This window comes from Zalophus californianus, chromosome 2 (assembly GCF_009762305.2).
Source record: "Zalophus californianus isolate mZalCal1 chromosome 2, mZalCal1.pri.v2, whole genome shotgun sequence".
NCBI lineage: Eukaryota > Metazoa > Chordata > Mammalia > Carnivora > Otariidae > Zalophus > Zalophus californianus.
In genome coordinates this window covers 178,048,625-178,068,454 of record NC_045596.1, presented here as the reverse complement: position 1 = coordinate 178,068,454, position 19,830 = coordinate 178,048,625, and the positions used below count along the sequence as shown (strand labels likewise).

Here is a 19,830-nt window from a genome sequence, read left to right as displayed (position 1 = left end):
CATGAGGACTTTTGATATAGTATATATTACAGGGGATTTAGTAAATGAGGTTAGAAAAAAAAGTCAAAAACTTTTGAGTTGTGCTTTTGTTTTTGGTGATATGTTTTTAAAAATTGAATCCTACTTTATTATAATTCAACCATTGCTCATGATAATAAATAACAAGTGATACCATTAAGATAAAGAAGAGATATATGAATTTAGAGAACTAATGAAAATAGCCTCTTATAAAGATCGCCAATTTTCAGATTTTAGAGCAAATTATCCTCCTAAGAAATGCTAACCATTTCCTAAAAACTAGTTAGATAAAAAGGTTTACTTTAGAATAATCATATTTTACACTTAAATGACAAATTTGCCTGCTCTATTTCCTGCCACCATCCATCCTTTGTTTTTCTTTGAATATTTCAGTTTGCAACGTTCTTGCATCACTGATGATCTATAGTCTTGGTGCCAGATGTGAACCACTCATTGTGCATGAAACTGCAAAAGCAAAAATGCTTCCATTTCCTTTAAACATTTTTTCCAATTTGAGATATTAAGAATGCCTACCATGTTGCTCTTCCATGTAAATAACAAATGGTAAGAAATGTGCAAATACCAACAATCGTTTAATTCAGGGGCTGATTAAATGCTGCACAGAACAGTGTTTTTACAAACTTTTCTCTCCATCTAGACACACGGGAGCTAAAGTACCACCCGTTGAAACATTCAAATAATTATTATCTCTGGATATTTTTACATATATTTAGAGCAAGTTTTCCTAAACTGTTTATGGTGATCTTTTTTTTTTTTCACTCTTCTGGTGACACATACCATTTTAAAATATGAAAATAGAGTACTAGAAAATAAAATTGGGGGAGGAGCATAAAACATAGAAGCCAAAGTGTTTTATCATTAGATTCAACAGACATAAAGTTACTCTGTCCAACTACTATAAGAAGTTTCTAAATGCTTCCTCTAGATTTCTATGCTCATCTCTGGTCATTCATCCAGACTCTGACCAGCCATTGGCCTCACATTAAAAAGTCTCAAAGAGGGACGTCTGGGTGGCTCAGTTGGTTAAGCGTCTGCCTTCAGCTCAAATCATGATCCCAGGGTCCTGGAATGGAGTCCTGCATCATGCTCCCCACTCAGCAAGGAATCTGCTTCTCCCTCTCCCACTCCCCCTGCTTGTATTCCCTCTCTCACGCTCTCTCTGTCAAATAAATAAAATCTTAAAAAAAAAAAAAAAGAACCCCCTGAGTCTCCAATTCAAGATTAAGGAAGCAGTGCAGGCGCCATGTTTCTTAAGTCTGTTAATGAGGGTCTCCCCCTTCCCCCGCAAAAATAAATAAATAAATAAATAAATAAATAAATAAATAAATAATAAAAGCAAGAAAAGAAAAAGGAATTTGTCCAAAAGAAGCACTTGCTAATAATCTCCACTGCCCTTCCTCATCTGCTTTTTTCTTCAGTAGGGAGTATGCTCAACCTTCTATGCAGATTCCTTTTTTTCAGGTGAAGTTTGCAGACTGCCACTTCCTGTACAGCATAATTTATGCAAATGAGTTCCATCTCCCTTAATTCTACTATTTTTCCTTTTCTCAAAGCTTTTGTTTTTTACTTTCTTCTTCTGACTTGTATTTATTTAGCTTTTTTTTTTTGCCAGTCAGAAAAGTAAGAGTTTCATTTTTTTTCCTATTTTTTTTGTTGTTGTTGTTGCTTAAAATATTCGTGAAGAGATTTTTGGCTTCCTATTTATCAGGAAGAGACTGTGAAAATTATATTTTCTTTTTCTGCTAATGTTAGCAAAATACCTGTTTACTTAAATAATCATAGTTTTAAGTTTCCATTAGGTGCCCCAGAAAGGAATATATATCCACACAAATAACATATCCTAATATAATGGTGGACTCCAATAGTAACCTGTCGTTATTGAGTTGAAATCTTTTTATCGTTTTGGCTGATAACATGCCGATACTAATAACATTGGATGACATTATACTAATAATTATTCAACATAGAATGAGTCTTTCATGATACCATTCAAATAAATTGTATTATTAATAGTATCTAAAGTGCCTTATTATAAAACTCTCTCACACAATTTGGCCCAGTAACATAGCACTGGGATATTATTTCCTTATATACATTCCATACACTCCAAGCCAGTAATCACACTCTAAGCAGCAGATTCCTCCCCACCTCTCTCTGAAGACTTACATCTGATTCTCGAAGCTTCAGAGTTTTGATGATTTGCTTTTATCCCAGAATTTTCAGTGGTATCAAAATGTGAACGCTGAGCCTCTATTTCCCAATTCTGTCACCTCTATATGTTCTGTAAAATGCTTTCTCATAAAAGCCATTAATTTTTTCAATTGAGTTGTTTCTATTTTCCTTTTTCTGATTTGTAGAAGTGCTTTATTATAGTTATTAACACTCTGTTGGTTATTATGTTGAAAATATTTCCATTTATCATTCTGCTTTTTTTTTCATCACCCACAAAATGACCCTCATGTACCTTATAGTGAATCCTACCCTACCCTCTCCCTCACCCCCAGCCTCTGGTGAGCACTGAGCTAGTGTCTGTCACTGTAGTTGTGCCTTTTATAGAATTATCTGTAAATGGAAGAAGGTACTGCCAATATCATACAAGTGTTTGTACAAATATATGTTATCATTTCTTTTGAGTAATACCTGAGTGGATTTAGTTGGTAAGGGTATGTTTAACCTTTTTTTTTTTATAAATGTTAGTCACCATACAATACATCATTAGTTTTCTTTTTTTTTTCTTGGTGTTATCATCTATATTTTACAGGGTTTTTTTTATTATTATGTTATGTTAATCACCATACATTACATCATTAGTTTTTGATGTAGTGTTCCATGATTCATTGTTTGTGCATAACACCCAGTGCTCCATGCAGAACGTGCCCTCCCCAGTACCCATCACTAGGCTAACCCATTACCCCCCTCCCCTCTAGAACCCTCAGTTTGTTTTTCAGAGTCCATAGTCTCTCATGGTTCGTCTCCCCCTCTGGTTTCCCCCCTTCATTCTTCGCCTCCTGCTATCTTCTTCTTCTTTTTTTTTTTAACATATAATGTATTATTTGTTTCAGAGGTGCGCTGTGAATTGTATAAGACATCATTAGTTTTTGATGTGGTGATCCACGATCCACTGTTTTCGTATAACACCCAGTGCTCCATGCAGTACATGCCCTCCTTAATACCCATCACCGGGATAACACATCCCCCCACCCTCCTCCCTTCTAAAACCCTGTTTGTTTCTCAGAGTCCATAGGTATGTTTAACTTTTATAAGAAACTTTCAGACTTTCAAATTGGTTAAACCATTTTACATTCCCACCAGCAATATGTAAGAATTCTAGTTGTCCCACATCCCACCCAACACTTGATATGGTTAGTCTTTTTAATTTCAGTGTCTAGTGGTAACTCAATGTGATTTTAATTTGCCTTTCCCTAATGACTAATGAGATTGGATATCTTCATGTACTTATTGGCCTTTCATATACCTTCTTTTGCAGAGTGTCATTTCAAAATGTTTGCCCATTTGTTATAATCTGGTTATTTGTCTTTTTGTTAAATTGAATTATAGGGCTCTTTATATATTCTGGATATACATTTTGTATTTTCTCCTAGCCAGTGGCTTGACTTTTTCTTTCCTTTGCAATATTTTTAAGAGGACAAAAGGATTTTTTGTTCCTATTTATCCATTTTTTTAATGATTGATGCTTATTGAATCCTAGGAAAGCTTGGCCTAACTTAAGGCCACAAAATTTCTTGTACAAATCTTATAGTTTCACTCTTAAATTACTACTATGGTTCATGGTCCATTTAGAGTTAATGTTTAACATGTGAGGTAAGGGTTGAGGTTTATTTTTTCCATGTGGCATCCAATTGTCCCAGCACCATTTGTTGAAAAAGATTATTCTTCCCCATTGATTTACCTTGGCATCTTTATAAAAAATCAGCTGAACATGTTGTATGAACCTATTTCCAAAATATTTATTCTGTTCCATTGGTCTATATGCCTATCCTGAAATCAGTATCATCCTATTTTGATTACTGTAGATTTATAAGTCTTGAAGTCAGGAAGTGTAAATCCTCCAACACTGTACCTCTTTTTCAAAAAAATTTTGGTTCATTTAGGTCCTTTGTATTTCGATATAAATTTTGGAATTAGTTTGTCAGTTAAAAAAAAGAAAATAACTTCTAGAATTTTGATTGGTATTGATTTTATAGATTAGTTTGAGGAGAAGTGATACCCTAACAGTATTGAGTATTAAAATCCATGAACATGGTATATGTCTCTATTTATTTAGGTATTTAATTTCTCTTAGTAATGTTTTATAAAGCATTCAGTGTATAAGTTTGGGTACACATATTTGTTAAACCTATTTCTGAGTATTTCATACTTTTTTATCCTGTTATAAATGAGACTTACTAATCGTTCATTGCTAGTATATGCAAATATAATTGATTTTTGTATATTAACCTTCAATCCTGTTAAAATCACTTTTTTAAAAAAAGATTTTATTTATTTATTTGTCAGAGAGAGAGAGAGAGAGTGCACAAGCAGTGGGGAGCCATAGGCAGAGGGAGAAGCAGGCTCCCAGCTGAACAAGGAGGTTGATGTGGGACTCATGACTTGAGCCAAAGGCATATGCTTAACTGACTGAGCCACCCAGGTGTCCCTTAAACTCACTTTTTATTTCTAGTTAATCTGACTAGAGATTAATCAATTTCATTGATCCTTCCAAAGAACCACCTTTTAATTTCTATTATTTATTTTCAATTTCAATTATTTCTGCTCTTATCTTTATTATTTCCTTTTTTCTGCTGGCAGGTCCAGAGCAGCCATTATTCTAAGACTAGTTTAGTCCCCCGACTAAGGCATGACCCTTCTAGGGATTCTACCCAAGACCTCATATTACATGAGGTCTCATCATGCTGACTGGTGGAAACAGAAATTAACCCAGCCCTGTGTGAGCTCCAGGATGTTATCTGCCTGTTGACTTCCAGTATTTTTTCCCCAAGTTTGGGAAAGTTCCTTCTACATCTGTGCAGATCAGTATTCAGTCGAAGGCTTGGGGAGACTCATCTGCAAATCTGCAGAACTCACAATGTTGCTCTCTTTTCTTTGGTACTCTGACTTGCAAATTCTAATTGCTTCAGTCTCCAGAAACTCTTAATGTCTATCACCTCAAGATTCTCAGGTTATGTTTGGTTTTCTTCTCTTTACTCTGTGACTAGAAAATACCACCAGGCAGTAAGCGGGAGCCACGGTAGAGCTCATCTTTTTTTTTTTTTTTTTTGAACTCTCAGAAATCACAATCCTGCATTACCTATTGTGCAATTTCTGAAAAACATTGTTTTATATTTTGTGTATGTGTGGTGGGGGTGGTGGTATATCATCAGGATCCCTTCATGGACAAAAGCTAAGGCAACCTATAAAATAACTTTTTATGAAAACATTCAAACCTGTTGGTACTGGCAGTGTTTTGGGGGTCCTATTAATAAATAACATTTATTAATAATATGGTTGAAAAGGTATAATCAATAGGTTATATTAACATGGAAAAATATTTGTGTTCCTGTTTGGTCTGACTTCAAAATTATCCCTGAATGCATATGCTCGAATATACCATTCAGTCATTATCCCAAATTGCTTTTGATTTTATTATTAGCATAGCATGTTATTAAAGGCTATTGATAGTTGTTAAGATCCAAAAGGTAATCAACATCTGGCATTCTTTATAGAGACTTGTGGCAGTGAGTTTACATGAAGGTAAAACAAAGCATTGAATATTTATTTTTGTTTCTCAGAAGGAAGTCTTTTATTCAGAATCAGCAAGAGGGGGATTTTTTTGGTTCCAATGTCAACATAAAGATACATATAAAACTAGTATGAATTGAAATAAATGCAATTTAAAAGCAATTCAAATAGTCATAATATACTCTAAGTCTCAGTAAGCAGAGAAATTACATCACTGTAATTCTATGTCATATGTTGGACTCCTTTAATTCATAAAATACTGAAATTTTATACTGTGAAGAATAAACAATAGGAGAATAAAATGACAAAAGGAAGAATAAAAGGAATAAAAGAAAATGAAGAATAAGAGCAAGGACATTTCCTTGCTAAACTTCCTCCTAAAGTTTTAACTATGTCTAAAATTTATTTTACCAGTAGATAGTCTATCCTTTGCTAAGGCAATATAAATTATAGATGTATTATTTCTTTAGCACTAGTATTGGTGATGCATCCTTGTTGATTTTTCTGTAGAACTGAAAATGTTTTAACCTTCTGAAATCATGACACAGAAAAAAAAAATCGGATATCCTTACGTTAAAAAAAAAATTCTGGAAGCATCACTACTTCTTCTTCCCATTCTCTAGTACTTTTTCTTTCCTGTCTTTCTGCCAAAATTACTAGTATAGAAAACTAGAGTGAACTAGTCAAGAAAAAATGGAAAGGAAATAATTGAGAGAGGAGTAAACCAAAACAAACAAATGAACAACTCCAAAGAAACATATTCAAAGCAACTTGAAAATAGCTTGAGGAAAGTGTAAAAATGGCCAATTAATTTACTAATAGGTTAGATTCTGTGGAGATACTTTTTAGAAGAGGAAGGAGACCACCTACCCCAGTAGAATTATTTAACCTTTTTGTTTAACCTTTTTGTTTTAATCTTTTTGAAGTCCTACCCCACTTCAGTAGGACAGGCCCCATCCTGTGGGATTCTGTATGCTTTACTTCCATCCCCTTCTGCACCAGAATCAGGGATCTAGTTAATCCCTGTTATAGCAATTGTGAAAATGCTGTCCTAAGATCACAAAGCTATCAAGGGGCAGGACTGAAATAAGGTCTGTCTCTGCCTTAGTCTATTTGGGCTGCTTTAACAGAATGCCATAGAATGGGTGACTTGTAAAAAATAGAAATTTTTTTTCTCACGGTCTAGAGGCTGTGAAGTTGATCAAGGTGCCAGCAGATGTGGTGTCTGGTGAGGACCTACTTCCTGGTTCATAGATACCATCTTTTTGCTGAGCCCTTACATGGAGAAGGGGCAAGGAGGACCCCAGGTTCTCTTTTATAGGGCACTAATCCCATTCACAATGGCTCGATTCTCATGACCTAATCATTTCCCAAAGGCCCCACTTTCTAATACCATCACATTGGGGATTAGGTTTCAACATATGAATTTGGAGGAGAACGCAAACATTCAGTATAGAGCAGTTTCCTTTCTCATAGGCAAGGTGACTTTTCTCAGCCCAGATGAAGAACTTTGTTTCAGAAAGCAGTTAGTAATGAGATTCAGTAGTTAAAAAGGAAAGAAGGTATTATTGTGTCAGGAAGGAAAGAACGTTTTTCTTTCCTCATATTCACTTCTTGTTTTTTACTTTCCTCATATATCACAAGAAGTGAATATGAGGGGGAAAAAATGTATTACTCAACAGTATTCCCCCAACAAGTTGATTTTTTTCTGAAAGATAGTGTGATTTTGGTATATATCAGGATTTGTAGAGAAGTAGTCTCCGAAGATCTTTGATTGCTAACTCCCATAAGTTTCTGAGTATAGAACCCCAATATATACATTTATTTATAAATTTTATCCATAAATCACTGTATTTGTGTCCTCTATATATTAGAAAAATAGAAAAACTCAAAGAGCTTTATAAATAGACATAGATTCTAAGGTTTTCTTCTTGCCTTCCAAAGAGACTCTTGTCTGCCCTCAGGTTGGAGATCACCAGTTTGAAGAAAATTGTCCTTGTGGTCTACTGGTCTATCAAGCATCAATAGATACCTAATTGATAGTGTAAATAACCTTGCCTTGAACCCTTTGGTTGAAGATATTTAACAATTTATTAGAGAGGAGATTCTCAACCAAACTGAATAAAATCCTTAGGGTTCCAATTGTGGGAGCGAATTAACAAACAAAATTGCCACTTGCACCAGAGTAAATGCACTCAAGATGGTCATGCTAAATAAACAAAATGCAAAATGGAAACAGGGATTGGCAGCATGTAACCTATATGCTAGGTATTCTTCATTGGAAAAAAAACAGAAACCATTTATATAGCCCTCAGAGTTACAGAAGCGTCATACTATGAATTTTGTCATGGGCTTTTGGAGACATAGATACATAATGGAGAAGACCTTTTGTGGAACTGCAGCCCTTAAGCAGACCTATTATGCCAGATAGCCACTGTCATTCACTTAACCTGTTGTACTGTTGCAGGGGCTAGGTCTCTCACAGGGCTTAACCAAATGGGGTTTTAATAATTTCCTTCCTGTTCCAAAGACCCAGATCTAAGCATGGCATTGACTCTTAATAAACATTTCATTTCCCATCATTAGTCATACTATTTTGAAAGAACCTACTAGCACTTTGGGTAATTCTAATGTTCTGATTACTCCAAAGGAGGCTTAAATGAGTTGCATCAGCAAATAAGAGTAGCCGTAAGACCAAAGTGGGTTTATGCTACACAGGCTTGGAAAAGAAGGTGTCCCTGACATTAGATCAAAGCATATAGGACCTAGAAACACAATAAAATTAAAATTTTGTTTGTAGTAAGAAGACAAAAATTATAAATTAGACAAAATTAAATAAAATCTATAATATATTACCAAAATAGAATGGTTTTCTTAGGTGGAAAATATTAGGGACATACTTGAGCAAGAATCTCTGGCTTAATATACAAACAAGAGTCCCCCAGGTCAGAGAGCAACTCCACCAATGGCTGAAACTAGCCCTTTATCACAAGAAAAAGGAACTGAAAAGCAATCGAAGCATAATGTTGCTATCTTCATTTCTCGTATAATTCCCAGCAGGATTTGAAAAAAATCAATAAACTTCTCATATTCCCACTTTCTCCATCTGCCAAGCTGAGATAACATTAATTATGGTATACTATCCTCACCTCTCAGTCAGAAGAGAGTTGGATTATTTGAAATTTGTGGAAATAAAACTTGAGGAATTATTCTATAAATGGTGAATTTTGAAAAGCACTTCTTCTGCATGGAACATTTCTTCTAATGGCCAATAAATACAGCCAGAAAACAAAAAATAAAAATAATTTAAAATTGGCAGTGTATTAGATAGTTTTTACATCATACCCATGATACGTGGCTGAGACTCATTTACAAAGAGTTGAAATATCTTCACAATGAAATTTGAATTTAATGAGTTTTTAGAAATGAGGGGTAAAGTTGCCAGCCCTACTTTGGAATATGGTAAAATCAATAATTAAAACCCACCTTGCTTGAAAATATAGCTGTGCTCCCCTTCTCCAATAGTCTGTCAATAAAAGTTACATTTATGTTCATAAGTTTCCATATATATATATATATATATATATATATATATATATTAGGTTTGGTCTTTGGACTGTTCTACCAAATGGAACCTGTGCTTAGAATAAGTAGGCTTTTTTAATACCTGCTGAGATGAGCTACAGTGAAGTACTAGGAGTATTGTCTTTGAAAGAGCGTGTCACGGAGGAGGAGGGTATTTTAGAATACTTTGGAGATCATTTGGAGTGTCCTATCATTAAGCAATACGTGTTGACTAGGCCTTTGTTCTCTTGATTCACTGCCCTTCAGTTTTCATAACTGGGATCATCTAAAACCCCTCTGAGACTCAGGCTTCTTTCACACCATGGGCCCAGTGGTGATTTTATTTGGCTAAGATTAAAGAGTTTTGGCCTTTAGCTTAGTATCAGCTGAGCCTAGATAAACCCTAATCGGTCATTATCATCACTGTCATTAATTTATGAGCAATCAAGTTGATTGGGAGGCTAATGAGTTTTGAATGCAAACAGCTCTAGGTATGAATCCTAGGTCTGGCATTTACTATCTCACCTTTCTCAAATCTCTTCTCTCTGCCCTCCAGCTTCCTCATCTCTAAAGAGGAGATAATAATACCTATAGGGGTCTACATACGTGGGTCTATCGATTTACAGTGCTAGAAGAGTTTTTGGCATGTCATAGGTACTCAATAAATGGTGTTTCCTGTTCTATGTTTGGGTATAGAAAAACTTCATGCCATTACAGTCAGTCCCTTTGCATGACTCATACAATCAGCTGTTGATATTCGTGCTGAGAATGGTTGTATGTTGTAAATCTAGACTGGAAATTTAGGTGAGGTCAGGGCTTAAGAGGACTTAGGAATCCAAGCCACCTTTTCCTTCTTTGTGCTACCATAACACTTGGTACATGTTTCTGTCATAGAATTTATGACACTATTTTGAAATGATTTGTGGCCAATGGGATTTCTCCTTAAAGACAGAGTCGATGTCTTAATTATCCTCAACTTCCCCATGCCTAACGCAGAGTGTGGTTCACTACTTATGCTATGGTTACTTCATACTGTTCCTCTACAAACAGACCTGCCCTGTTCAACCTGACCAGAAATGAATCAACCTGTTTCAAGGTGCCCAGACCTCTTTGAAGGAGAAACACATACGTACACACACACACACACACACATCCACGCACACACACACAGACTTCCAGTACTTTGTTTTAAAATAGAGCCATGTAATTAGGCAATCAAATTTTTTGAGATTTTTTTTTTTAATGGAGAATTTTCCCTTGGAATTGGCTCCCACGGGGCACAGAAGTCCACATACCTCAGCAGTTAGTACTTGTTGCCTCCTTATCTATGCCCAGCCCAATGATAAGGCAAAGAAGACAATATCGAGATGCACATTCTCTGTTGGAGAGACTCATGGGCTTTAACAATTTGGGAACAATATGATTGAAGACATGTGGGTTACTAATTAGCAGTGCCACAAGTGTTAGCTATAACTCATGAGCACAATCTCGCTATTTTAATTATCATCTTTTATATAATTAAGTTGTCAAAGTTGATGGGAAAGAGGGTGTATGCTGTAGAAATATGGGGACTCAGGAGATCAGTGTAGGTTGAAAAGGATTTCGTGCATAAAAACAATTATGATAATAATTAGCATTCACATGGTACTTTGCAATTTACAAAGTACTTTTACAGCATTTTCTAATTTTGCAAAGGTTATGGACTGGCCCTTAGATACTATGGTGATGCCGATAGTCAGCCTCCATGCCAAACCTTGAAAGTTAAAAGATGGCGTTTAATGGAGAGTGAGAGAGGAGAGGATTAATACTGCATAAAAAAGCAGAAAATCAACCAAATTCATTGGCAAAGAAATAGATTTATTTGGCATTTTAGAAACTCAAAAACAGATCTTGTTAAACAGTTGACCCATATTTTGATTTCATGGTGCTTGGCAGTTTTTTTACCCTTTGGGAGAGAGTTTTTGATGTGCAATTATAATGATGAAGTTTGCTTACTTGTAACTAAAAGGTTTTCAAAACCAGGGGACATTTGAACCTTATTTAGAGGCAAAACCTAGAATTATTTGATTACACCACTTAAAGTGAGTAGAAGCATAGTTAGAAGGGAGATATGAGGAGGTGATTAGTGTTTACCTTAAAACTCAGGTATCCATTTCCTAGAGAGAATCCAGACTGATGTGTAGGATGCTCGCTACAGCCATCATCTTCCTTCCCTCACCCACAACTAAAGGTTGAACTTCCTCTGTCATAAACAGCCTAATCTAAAACCACGAAGTAATAAACTACATCAAAAACTAATGATGTAATGTATGGTGATTGACATAATAAAATTAAATTTTTAAAAAGTTAAAAAAATAAAACACAAATGAGTTAATCAAATGCAAAGGTGAATGAGAATTTACCTCGAAAAGTTGAAGAGAACCCTACCTGCCACCCCTCGTGCTTTTTTGCCTCCTGCTCTGCCTTTTCCTTCAAAAGTGCAAGGTTAACCTGGATTGCCAGGGAAGGAGGCAAGTTATTAAATAGACGAACGGCCGAGCTTGTACCAAGAGTCAAGTTATTGGATTACACAGGAAGCTAGAATCATCTAGATAGCCACGACGGCAGCCCGAGCGCTGCGCGAGCGTGTCGCTGGCTCATTTGTAAGCCCTTCCAGATGTGGCAGCCGCGCGCGCTTGGCGGCCGTCCAGGAGGCCGCCTGCAGTCGGCGCTTCCCGGGCCGCAGCGCGAGCCGCAATGCCGGGATCCTGAGGGCGCAGGGCTCGCTCGCGGCTCGCCCCCGGGCCCGGCGCGCACGCAGCCCGGCCGCCCGCCAGAGCCACAGCCCGCAGCCGGCGAAGGGCGTCTGCAGCGGGAGCAGGTCAGCATGGTCGTGGCGCCCGGGCTGCGCTGAAGTCCCCTGCGCTTGGATGGGGGACCCCGAGGCCCACGTGATGGCTCGGCCCCTGCGAGCCCCTCTCCGGAGGTCCTTTAGCGATCACATCCGAGACTCCACAGCTAGAGCCCTGGATGTTATTTGGAAAAGCACCAGAGACAGAAGGCTGGCAGGTGAGGGGCGCGAGGGGAAGGGAGGGATGAGAGGTATTAAAAGGAAAGCAATTCCGTGCACAGACGCAGATATTAACTCGGATAATGAATGATCTCATCGGCCGGATAAAGTTCATCACCGTCATGGCAATGCTTTCCATCTCCCTTCCTCTGGTATTTAACATTTCTGGGCTGGTTTTTTTCTCTAATGCCTCTCTGGTTTCTGGTCTGATTATTTCTAGATAAGGTTTTATGAGAGGTGTGTTTTTTTTAACCTTGAAAAGAAAAGCAAGGTCCTTTTGAGTGTCAGGAAATCAGCAGTGATGAGCCAAGGCAGGCAGAAGCAGCGAGGTCTGTTGTGCTGGCGGGGGTCCGTGGTGGGGCTGGTCTGGCCCCAGGTAGCCTGGTCTCTGCTGGAGAAGGGCTGTGTGTCCCTGGAGTGATCTGCGCTGCCCAGTGAAAGCCTGCTGGCATTTCCTCTGGCAGCCTGGAGCTGCTCTGAGTTCCAAGAGGGTGCTAGAGGCAGGCGTTTGAAATATAATAAAACATAAATACAGTGGTGCAATTCAGGCTTATTAGGGCTCATGTGACAGCAACCAAATGGCAGACGGTGTTTTAAGGGGTGCACTAAACGAACAACTTCTGCCTGATCCTGGTATTAAGAACGTACGTACATTGATATAAAATAGCATCTCGCGATAAAATAATCTCTCTGAGTTCAAGACAGGTATCCTCGTCCTGTTTCATGGCTCCTCCATGTTTGCTCTGTTAAGTCTCTGTATTTATGTCATCTACGTGAATGGGTCAGAGATGATATTTTCTTAACCTTTTTTGGTTAATCTACTTGCTTTTCATATTCTGTGTGGAGTTCTGAATTGTTAAAAATATTACAAGCGGCCTCCAAGTGTCAACAGATTCCTGCACTGGGCGTTCTTGATAAAAGGTCCTTTGACTTTCACATAATAGTCCTGACATGACTTGAAGAGAGGGAAGTTTAAGGGTTGTGATTGTGATAACAGATTATGAAGGTAACATGCTAGTTATACCCCTTCGTAGGCTGTAAGCTTGTCCTAAATGCTCATGAAAATCTTTCTCTTTGTTAAACTAAACAATATTGCCCAGTACAGGGCAGGGTAAACAATGTCAAGTCTAATCATAAAGTAGGGGAGAGAGAGCAAAATATTTTAAATTTAGCCATTTTATTATGGCTTTAGAATAAATATGATACCTTAAAGAAATCCAACTTTCCATAAGTTTTTTTTAAGCCAGAGTACCTACTGATAACAGTTTGCAATTGGCCAGAGGAAGCTTAAGAAATAAGATATAGGAATATAAAATCCACAACTATAATTGGTTGGCCTTTAAAAAAAAGAAGTAGATCATTCATTTTTGTCTTATTTGACAAATCCATTGTCACAAGCAGAAAGGTTCCACAAATAATGTCTTATTAAAGACAACACAAAAATATCTTGTGGTTTGGTGTTTTAACTCGAGAGTTAGACTACATCAAACATTCCTGCTTCTCAGGACTCCCCTTATATTTTCATAAATGATGAGATTTTGACAGCTGTTGACCTCCTAGAATAAGGATATTATCCCTGGAAAGTTGCTGCCCCTGTCTTGTCATTTGTATATGTGTGTATATGTATATGGGGTAAAAAATAGAGCATCGAATGAAAAACACTTAAAGAAAATAGTTACTTTTTATATGTGAGGAAAGTTAAACATTTCCACAGCTCTAACAGCAAATAGGATTTTACCTGCTCCATGTCCACTGAAGAAATTCTTTATATTGCCCAGTTTTTCTAAGATAAGTATCACCTATTAGGTAATTCACACAGTAGAGAATCCAGGTACTAAACTTGAAAGAAGGAATTTTGGCTACCACAACTGACCGGTGACTGGGGACTTGGACCCTTTTCATGCCTCCCCTGTGCTTGGCACACGGCTCAGAGCTCAATCAGTGTTTGTCAGATGGAGACCAATTTGGTGCACGTCCAGATCTCAAGAGCACTTACTTTTCTCCTTCTCCTCAAACTTCTCTGCACCCAACCTTCCTGCCGACCAAAGGCTAAATAATAGCTATGAGTTATCCACAAAAAGTCACTTCTCTAAACACCAGATACAGTCTTTATTTTATATCATACCATTCTGCCCTCTGTTGCAGAATGGAGAGTAGTACCAAGTCCAGATCTCCTGCTTCACTTCATGTTGTGAAATTAATGAAGGAACAGGTAAAGAAGTGTTTTGAAGCCTCTGAGGAAAATACTTCCTTTTAATACTACCTGAAGTGTTATTTTCATGATGATCATTACTTTGATGACTTTCATCAAGTCTCTTGAACACTAATCTGAGATTTCAGTTTCTTCCAGAGGTTTAACATATTTGGCCATGAGACAAAGTTTTAAGTTTCCTTGTTTGGTATTTTCTCTCTCAATCAATCAATATCTCTCTCTCTCTCTCTCTCTCTCTCTCTCTCTCTCTCTGCACGTATGTGTGTGTCTCACTCTGTCTTTCTCACCCACACAAATACACTCTACATAACTTAACAGTTCCCAATTCTTCTACCCCAAATGATGTCATGTATGAAAACCATCATTAGCATTTCTTTACCTTAAAATCCTTTATATATAAAGCAGGGATTCTGCCTATTATTTTTAAGGATCCCTGTCCTTGTGTAAATGAAATACAGAATTGCTGCTATAGGAAAAGGCCTTCAACTTGTAAGGAGTGAGGGAGCAGACTGTTTTAATTGTATCCTCCTTTCCATGGAAGTGCCTTTTTCTGCCCAACCACAACCCACAGGGTTTCTCTTACTCCTATTCTCTCTCTGACCATTATTCCCAAACCCACAGGTACACGGTCTCTTTCCTAAAAGCAGAAGATGGGGGCACCTGGGTGGCTCAGTCCATTAAGCATCTGACTCTTGCTTTTGGCTCAGGTCATGATCTCAGGGTCCTGGGATCGAGCCGTGTGTCGGGCTCTTTGCTCAGCAGGGAGTCGGCTTGAGATTCTCTCCTCCTGTCCCCAAAATAAAAATAACATAAATCTTTTTAAAAATAAAAATAAATAAAAGCAGAGGATGACATCTAGTTTTCAGGGGGTTACAACGTTGAGGTTAACAGTGGGTGATGGATAAGGTAGAGAGCCCTTCTCTGGGCAAATTGTGCACCCCTCATCACCTCGTGCATGCCTCTCACAACTCCTCCACTGCCTCCTCCTTCCCTTTGGGTACACAGACTTCTTGGCTTCAGAGGGCATCTCATTCCCCAAAACCTGTTACCCCTTAATTCTCTCAAATAGGGCTTCTTAGCCTTTTGTGTGCTAATGGATCTTTTTAGCTTTTAGCAGGTAAAGCCTCCAGATCACTTCTCAGAAAAATATTTTTTGATGTATGAATAAAATGCATAGAATTATGAAGGAAATCAATTATAGTGCAATATAGTTATCAAGGTATTCCAAACACAAAACTGTAGTATAGTAATAAAAAAATGAATGAATTGTATGATAGACTATGATGTTTAAAATATAGGGAAGTACCTATAAATTAAATATTTTGTAAGGATACCAGTGTGCAGATTGTTATTGCTAGCTAAAAAAAGCATTGAACTGTACAGTAGTCTTTGATTCATCTCCTTGTCACCAACCATTATAGATAGAACACTGGGGAGCAACGTCCATATCTAGGTCAGCAATGTGCAAACTTTCAACTTTACTGTTCGGTGGCTGAATGGGGCCACCCACGACATCACATGGACATCTGCAGATGTAGATTGCACAAAAACCACAGTCAAGTGTGATCTGGAGCAGGTTTGTTAACTCCCCAAACTGTGGAGTAGAAATGTGTGTAAATGATATTTTGTGATATCTGCATCGACTCTAAATGCTATGGAAAAGTCTGGTTTCTATTGGTGACAAAGACACAGGGACAGCTAATACCATTGTGTGTGAGGCAGGAGGAGGTAGCAGTTTGTCAACATTCATAATTGGAAGAAATGCTAAATTCCAGTTAGAGTTTTGTGAAAATAAAAAGTGAAATTTGTCCTCATCCAAGGTCATAGACACTGTGAATTCTACCAGTAGACCCTAGATTAAGAATCCATGCTTTATCCAGACTTTGCCTTCCCAGTACTTCCAGTCAGACATTCTCATAGACTGAGATGCTGGGCTCTCATACATGAGAGAGCTGGAATTCATTGATGTATGTTCAGCAAAGCTCCGTAGACTAGTGTGGACTGATGTACCAATTAGATTGCCTCCAAGGAAAAATAAAAGACCCTAACATTCAGACTAGAAAGAGATAGAGGCTAAAAGAAAGGCAGAACCCTGACTATACACATGTACAGTAGCTTTCATCAGTTTACAAAGTGGAATGGATAAATAAACCAAAAAGAAATTAAATATTAGCCTTTATTTAATGGCATCTCATAAGGTAAGCACAGTTTATGTAGTGTAAAACCCACTGAATGTTTAAAAAGTATTCAATCTATTCTACTAGAGAAATATGACATGTAAGGGGAAAAAATATAAAAGCCTCAGCCTATTGTGGGACATGTGCCCCTACTCCCATAGCTAAACATTTTAAAGAAGGAAGAAAACTGAATTGTCTAGGAAGAAGGCAGGAAAATTTAGACAAATCTCAATCCAAGTGTGATTCAATGGACATGGAATAAATTCAAGTATCTACATTAGGTTGGATCCCTTGGGGGTATTCTGTTGAGTGTTGGGTAGCTTCTGTCTTTTGTGAAATAGTTTTCCATTTATGCTGACCAGATCTCCAATTCACTAGCAAAACGAATGTTTGACATGCTCTGTAGTACTTTGGCTTTCAATTCAATGGGGCATCAGGAATTCTGGCCCACTTCCCATGATGAGAAACCACAAACACTGACTCCTGTGAACTGTCTTCTGCTCATTGGTTCACAGTGAAAAGCAAGTAAGGGCATATATAATGCCTTTTAACCAAGAATGATGTATGCCTCAAAATATGCAGGCTCCTCCAGTAAACAAAGACTTCCCTGGATGTATGCAATACTATGTATAACATTTTAAAGGGTCTGAGAGACAACCACTAATGGTGCTTCATGAGACCCTATCATATTTCTGGAGGGTAGATGTAGCATGTATCTATTAAATTAGATATTACTCTTTCAATAAAAGAGGAGCATGTTGATGTCCAGGTCAGCTTTGATGAGAGGAAACATAGTATATTGGCGAAGAGAGCTGCCTATGACATCAGACTTCTGGGTTTGAACCCTGGCTCTTGCACTGGAGAGCTTTGGGAAGGTCAGTCTGTTTCTTACCAATATAAAGAGGATAATCATAGTACTTATGTCATAAAATTGTTTCAAATATTAAATGAGCTACTGTGCAGAGTACTTAGAAGAGTCAGTGGCATATAGTAAAGTACTTCCTCAGTTTCGTTGTTTTAACCCCTCTTCTCTTTCCACATGCCCTACATCCATAGAAGCGTCACCCTGCTAGCATGACACCACTATAATTTGTCTAAGCCTTTCGGGCAAAAATAGCTCAACCAGTCCAAAAATAGAAAATAAAAGGTAAAATATCAATGCCAAATGGAATTTATTTCCGTACCTCTGGAAGAAAAAAAAGAAAAATCAGGTGACTTCTGTGCAGACCTTGTTGAATTCCAAAATGAAATGACTCATGAGAATAGCTGTTTTTGCACATTGGTGAAGAAATCAGTCCTTGCATATGACTTTGTCAAGCTACATATACAATATCTGAAAGTCTCCCCAAACGAGTTGGAACCTGCTTTGAAAATTGCTATATAGATGGAGCCAAACATGGAAAAGAGCAGCAGCACCAGCAGGCTGGGGTTTCAAGCATGCGGCACAGCTCTGGTATGGGAAAAAGTATGCTAAATGTCAAGGCTGCCACTTGAAAGGGGTATTTGGCCACCTCCCTTTCTGGAGCAAAACTTCTGCAACTTCCCTCATTTAAAATAGTATTTGTAAGCTGTCTGCGTATTTTGCCAAAGGTCCTTATAATTACAATCACAAAATGTGTCCAAAGTCAAAGGCGTGGTAGAAGGGATAGATTAATTAGTCACAGGTATGCTTAAGGGTCTGAAGCTATATCTTGAAGCCAAAACTTGATTTAAAGGAACATTCTACTGCAAGTTCTCTATTCCAGAGGAATTCATTAAGGTACAGATTGAAGTTAAACTTGCTATTGTATATGTTTTCCAGTTTCAGATTATAGTCCCTTGATTTTAATAATAATCTATCATTTTTTATTGAAGTCTAGCTGACACACATTGTTACATTAGTTGCAGGTGTACAACATAGTGATTCAGCAACTCTGTGATGCTGTGCTCAGCACAAGTGTAGCTCCCGTCGGTCACCAAACAGTGCTCTTACAGCACCATGGACGCTCTTCCCACTGCGGTGCCTCTTCTCCCCGTGACTTACTCATTCCCTAACTAGAAGCCTGTACCTCCCACTCCCCTTCACCCATTTTGCCCATCACCCCACCACCGCCCCACCACCACCACCCCCCAGCAGCCATCAGATTGCTCTCAGTATTTATAGGTCTGTTTCTGTCTTTTATTTGTTTATTCATTTCCTTTGTTTTTTAGATTCCACATGTAAAAGAAATCATAGGGTATTTGTCTTTCTCTGACTTATTTTACTTAACATAATACCGTCTAGGTCCATCCATATTGTCTCAAATGGCAAGATCTTATCCTTTTTTATGGCTAAGTAATATTTCATTATATATATATATATATATATATATATATATATATATATATATATATACACACACCACATTTTCTTTATCCATTTATGTATGCATGGATACTTGGGTTGGTTCCATATCTTGGCTATTGTAAATAATTCTGCAGTAAACGTAGGGCTGCATATGTCTTTTCAAATTAGTGTTCATTTTCTTTGGATAAATACCCTATTGTGGAATTACTGGATCATATGGTAGTTCTATTTGTAATTTTTTTGAGAAACCGCCGTATTGTTTTCTATAGTGACTGCACCAATTTACATTCCCACCAACAATGCATGAAGGTTCCCTTTTCTCCACATTCTCACCAACACTTGTTATTTCTTGTCTTTTTGATTCTAGCCATTCTAACAGGTATGAGGTGATAGCTCGTGGTTTTGATTTTCATTTCCCTGGTGATTAGTGATGTTGAGCATCTTTTCATGTACCTGTTGGCCATCTGTGTGTCTTCTGCAACCTGTCATTTTTGAAGAAAGAGGATATACCATCCAAAAGTTTCCGGGTGGGATTGTATGTGTGTGATAATGATGATGAGTTTGCACTTTTCCTTCTGTGCTCTTTCCTTATTGCTTGAGAACAACTTCTGATACTTTTGAAGCATGTGCTTGGAATTATTGATGAAGACTTAACTAAAGTTAACCAAAGACTAAAGTTATCTATCCCCTTAATAATTAAATTCATGACTGTAGTACTACTGTT

At 37.6% G+C, this 19,830-nt stretch overlaps 1 protein-coding gene across 2 annotated transcripts in view; it reads left to right on the top strand.

The window, feature by feature from the left end:
- Positions 1-19,830, top strand: part of DLC1 (DLC1 Rho GTPase activating protein) — a 419,617-nt gene that overhangs the window by 229,464 nt on the left and 170,323 nt on the right. The window contains exon 1 of one of the 2 annotated variants that reach the window (XM_027597779.2): positions 12,089-12,390. The exons of the other annotated variant lie outside the window; for it this stretch is intronic. Within the exon in view, the coding sequence (XP_027453580.1) occupies positions 12,252-12,390 (139 nt within the window). The 5' untranslated portion in view covers positions 12,089-12,251. Of the gene's footprint in view, positions 1-12,088; positions 12,391-19,830 lie in introns of those variants that run through there. 2 annotated transcript variants of the gene reach the window in all.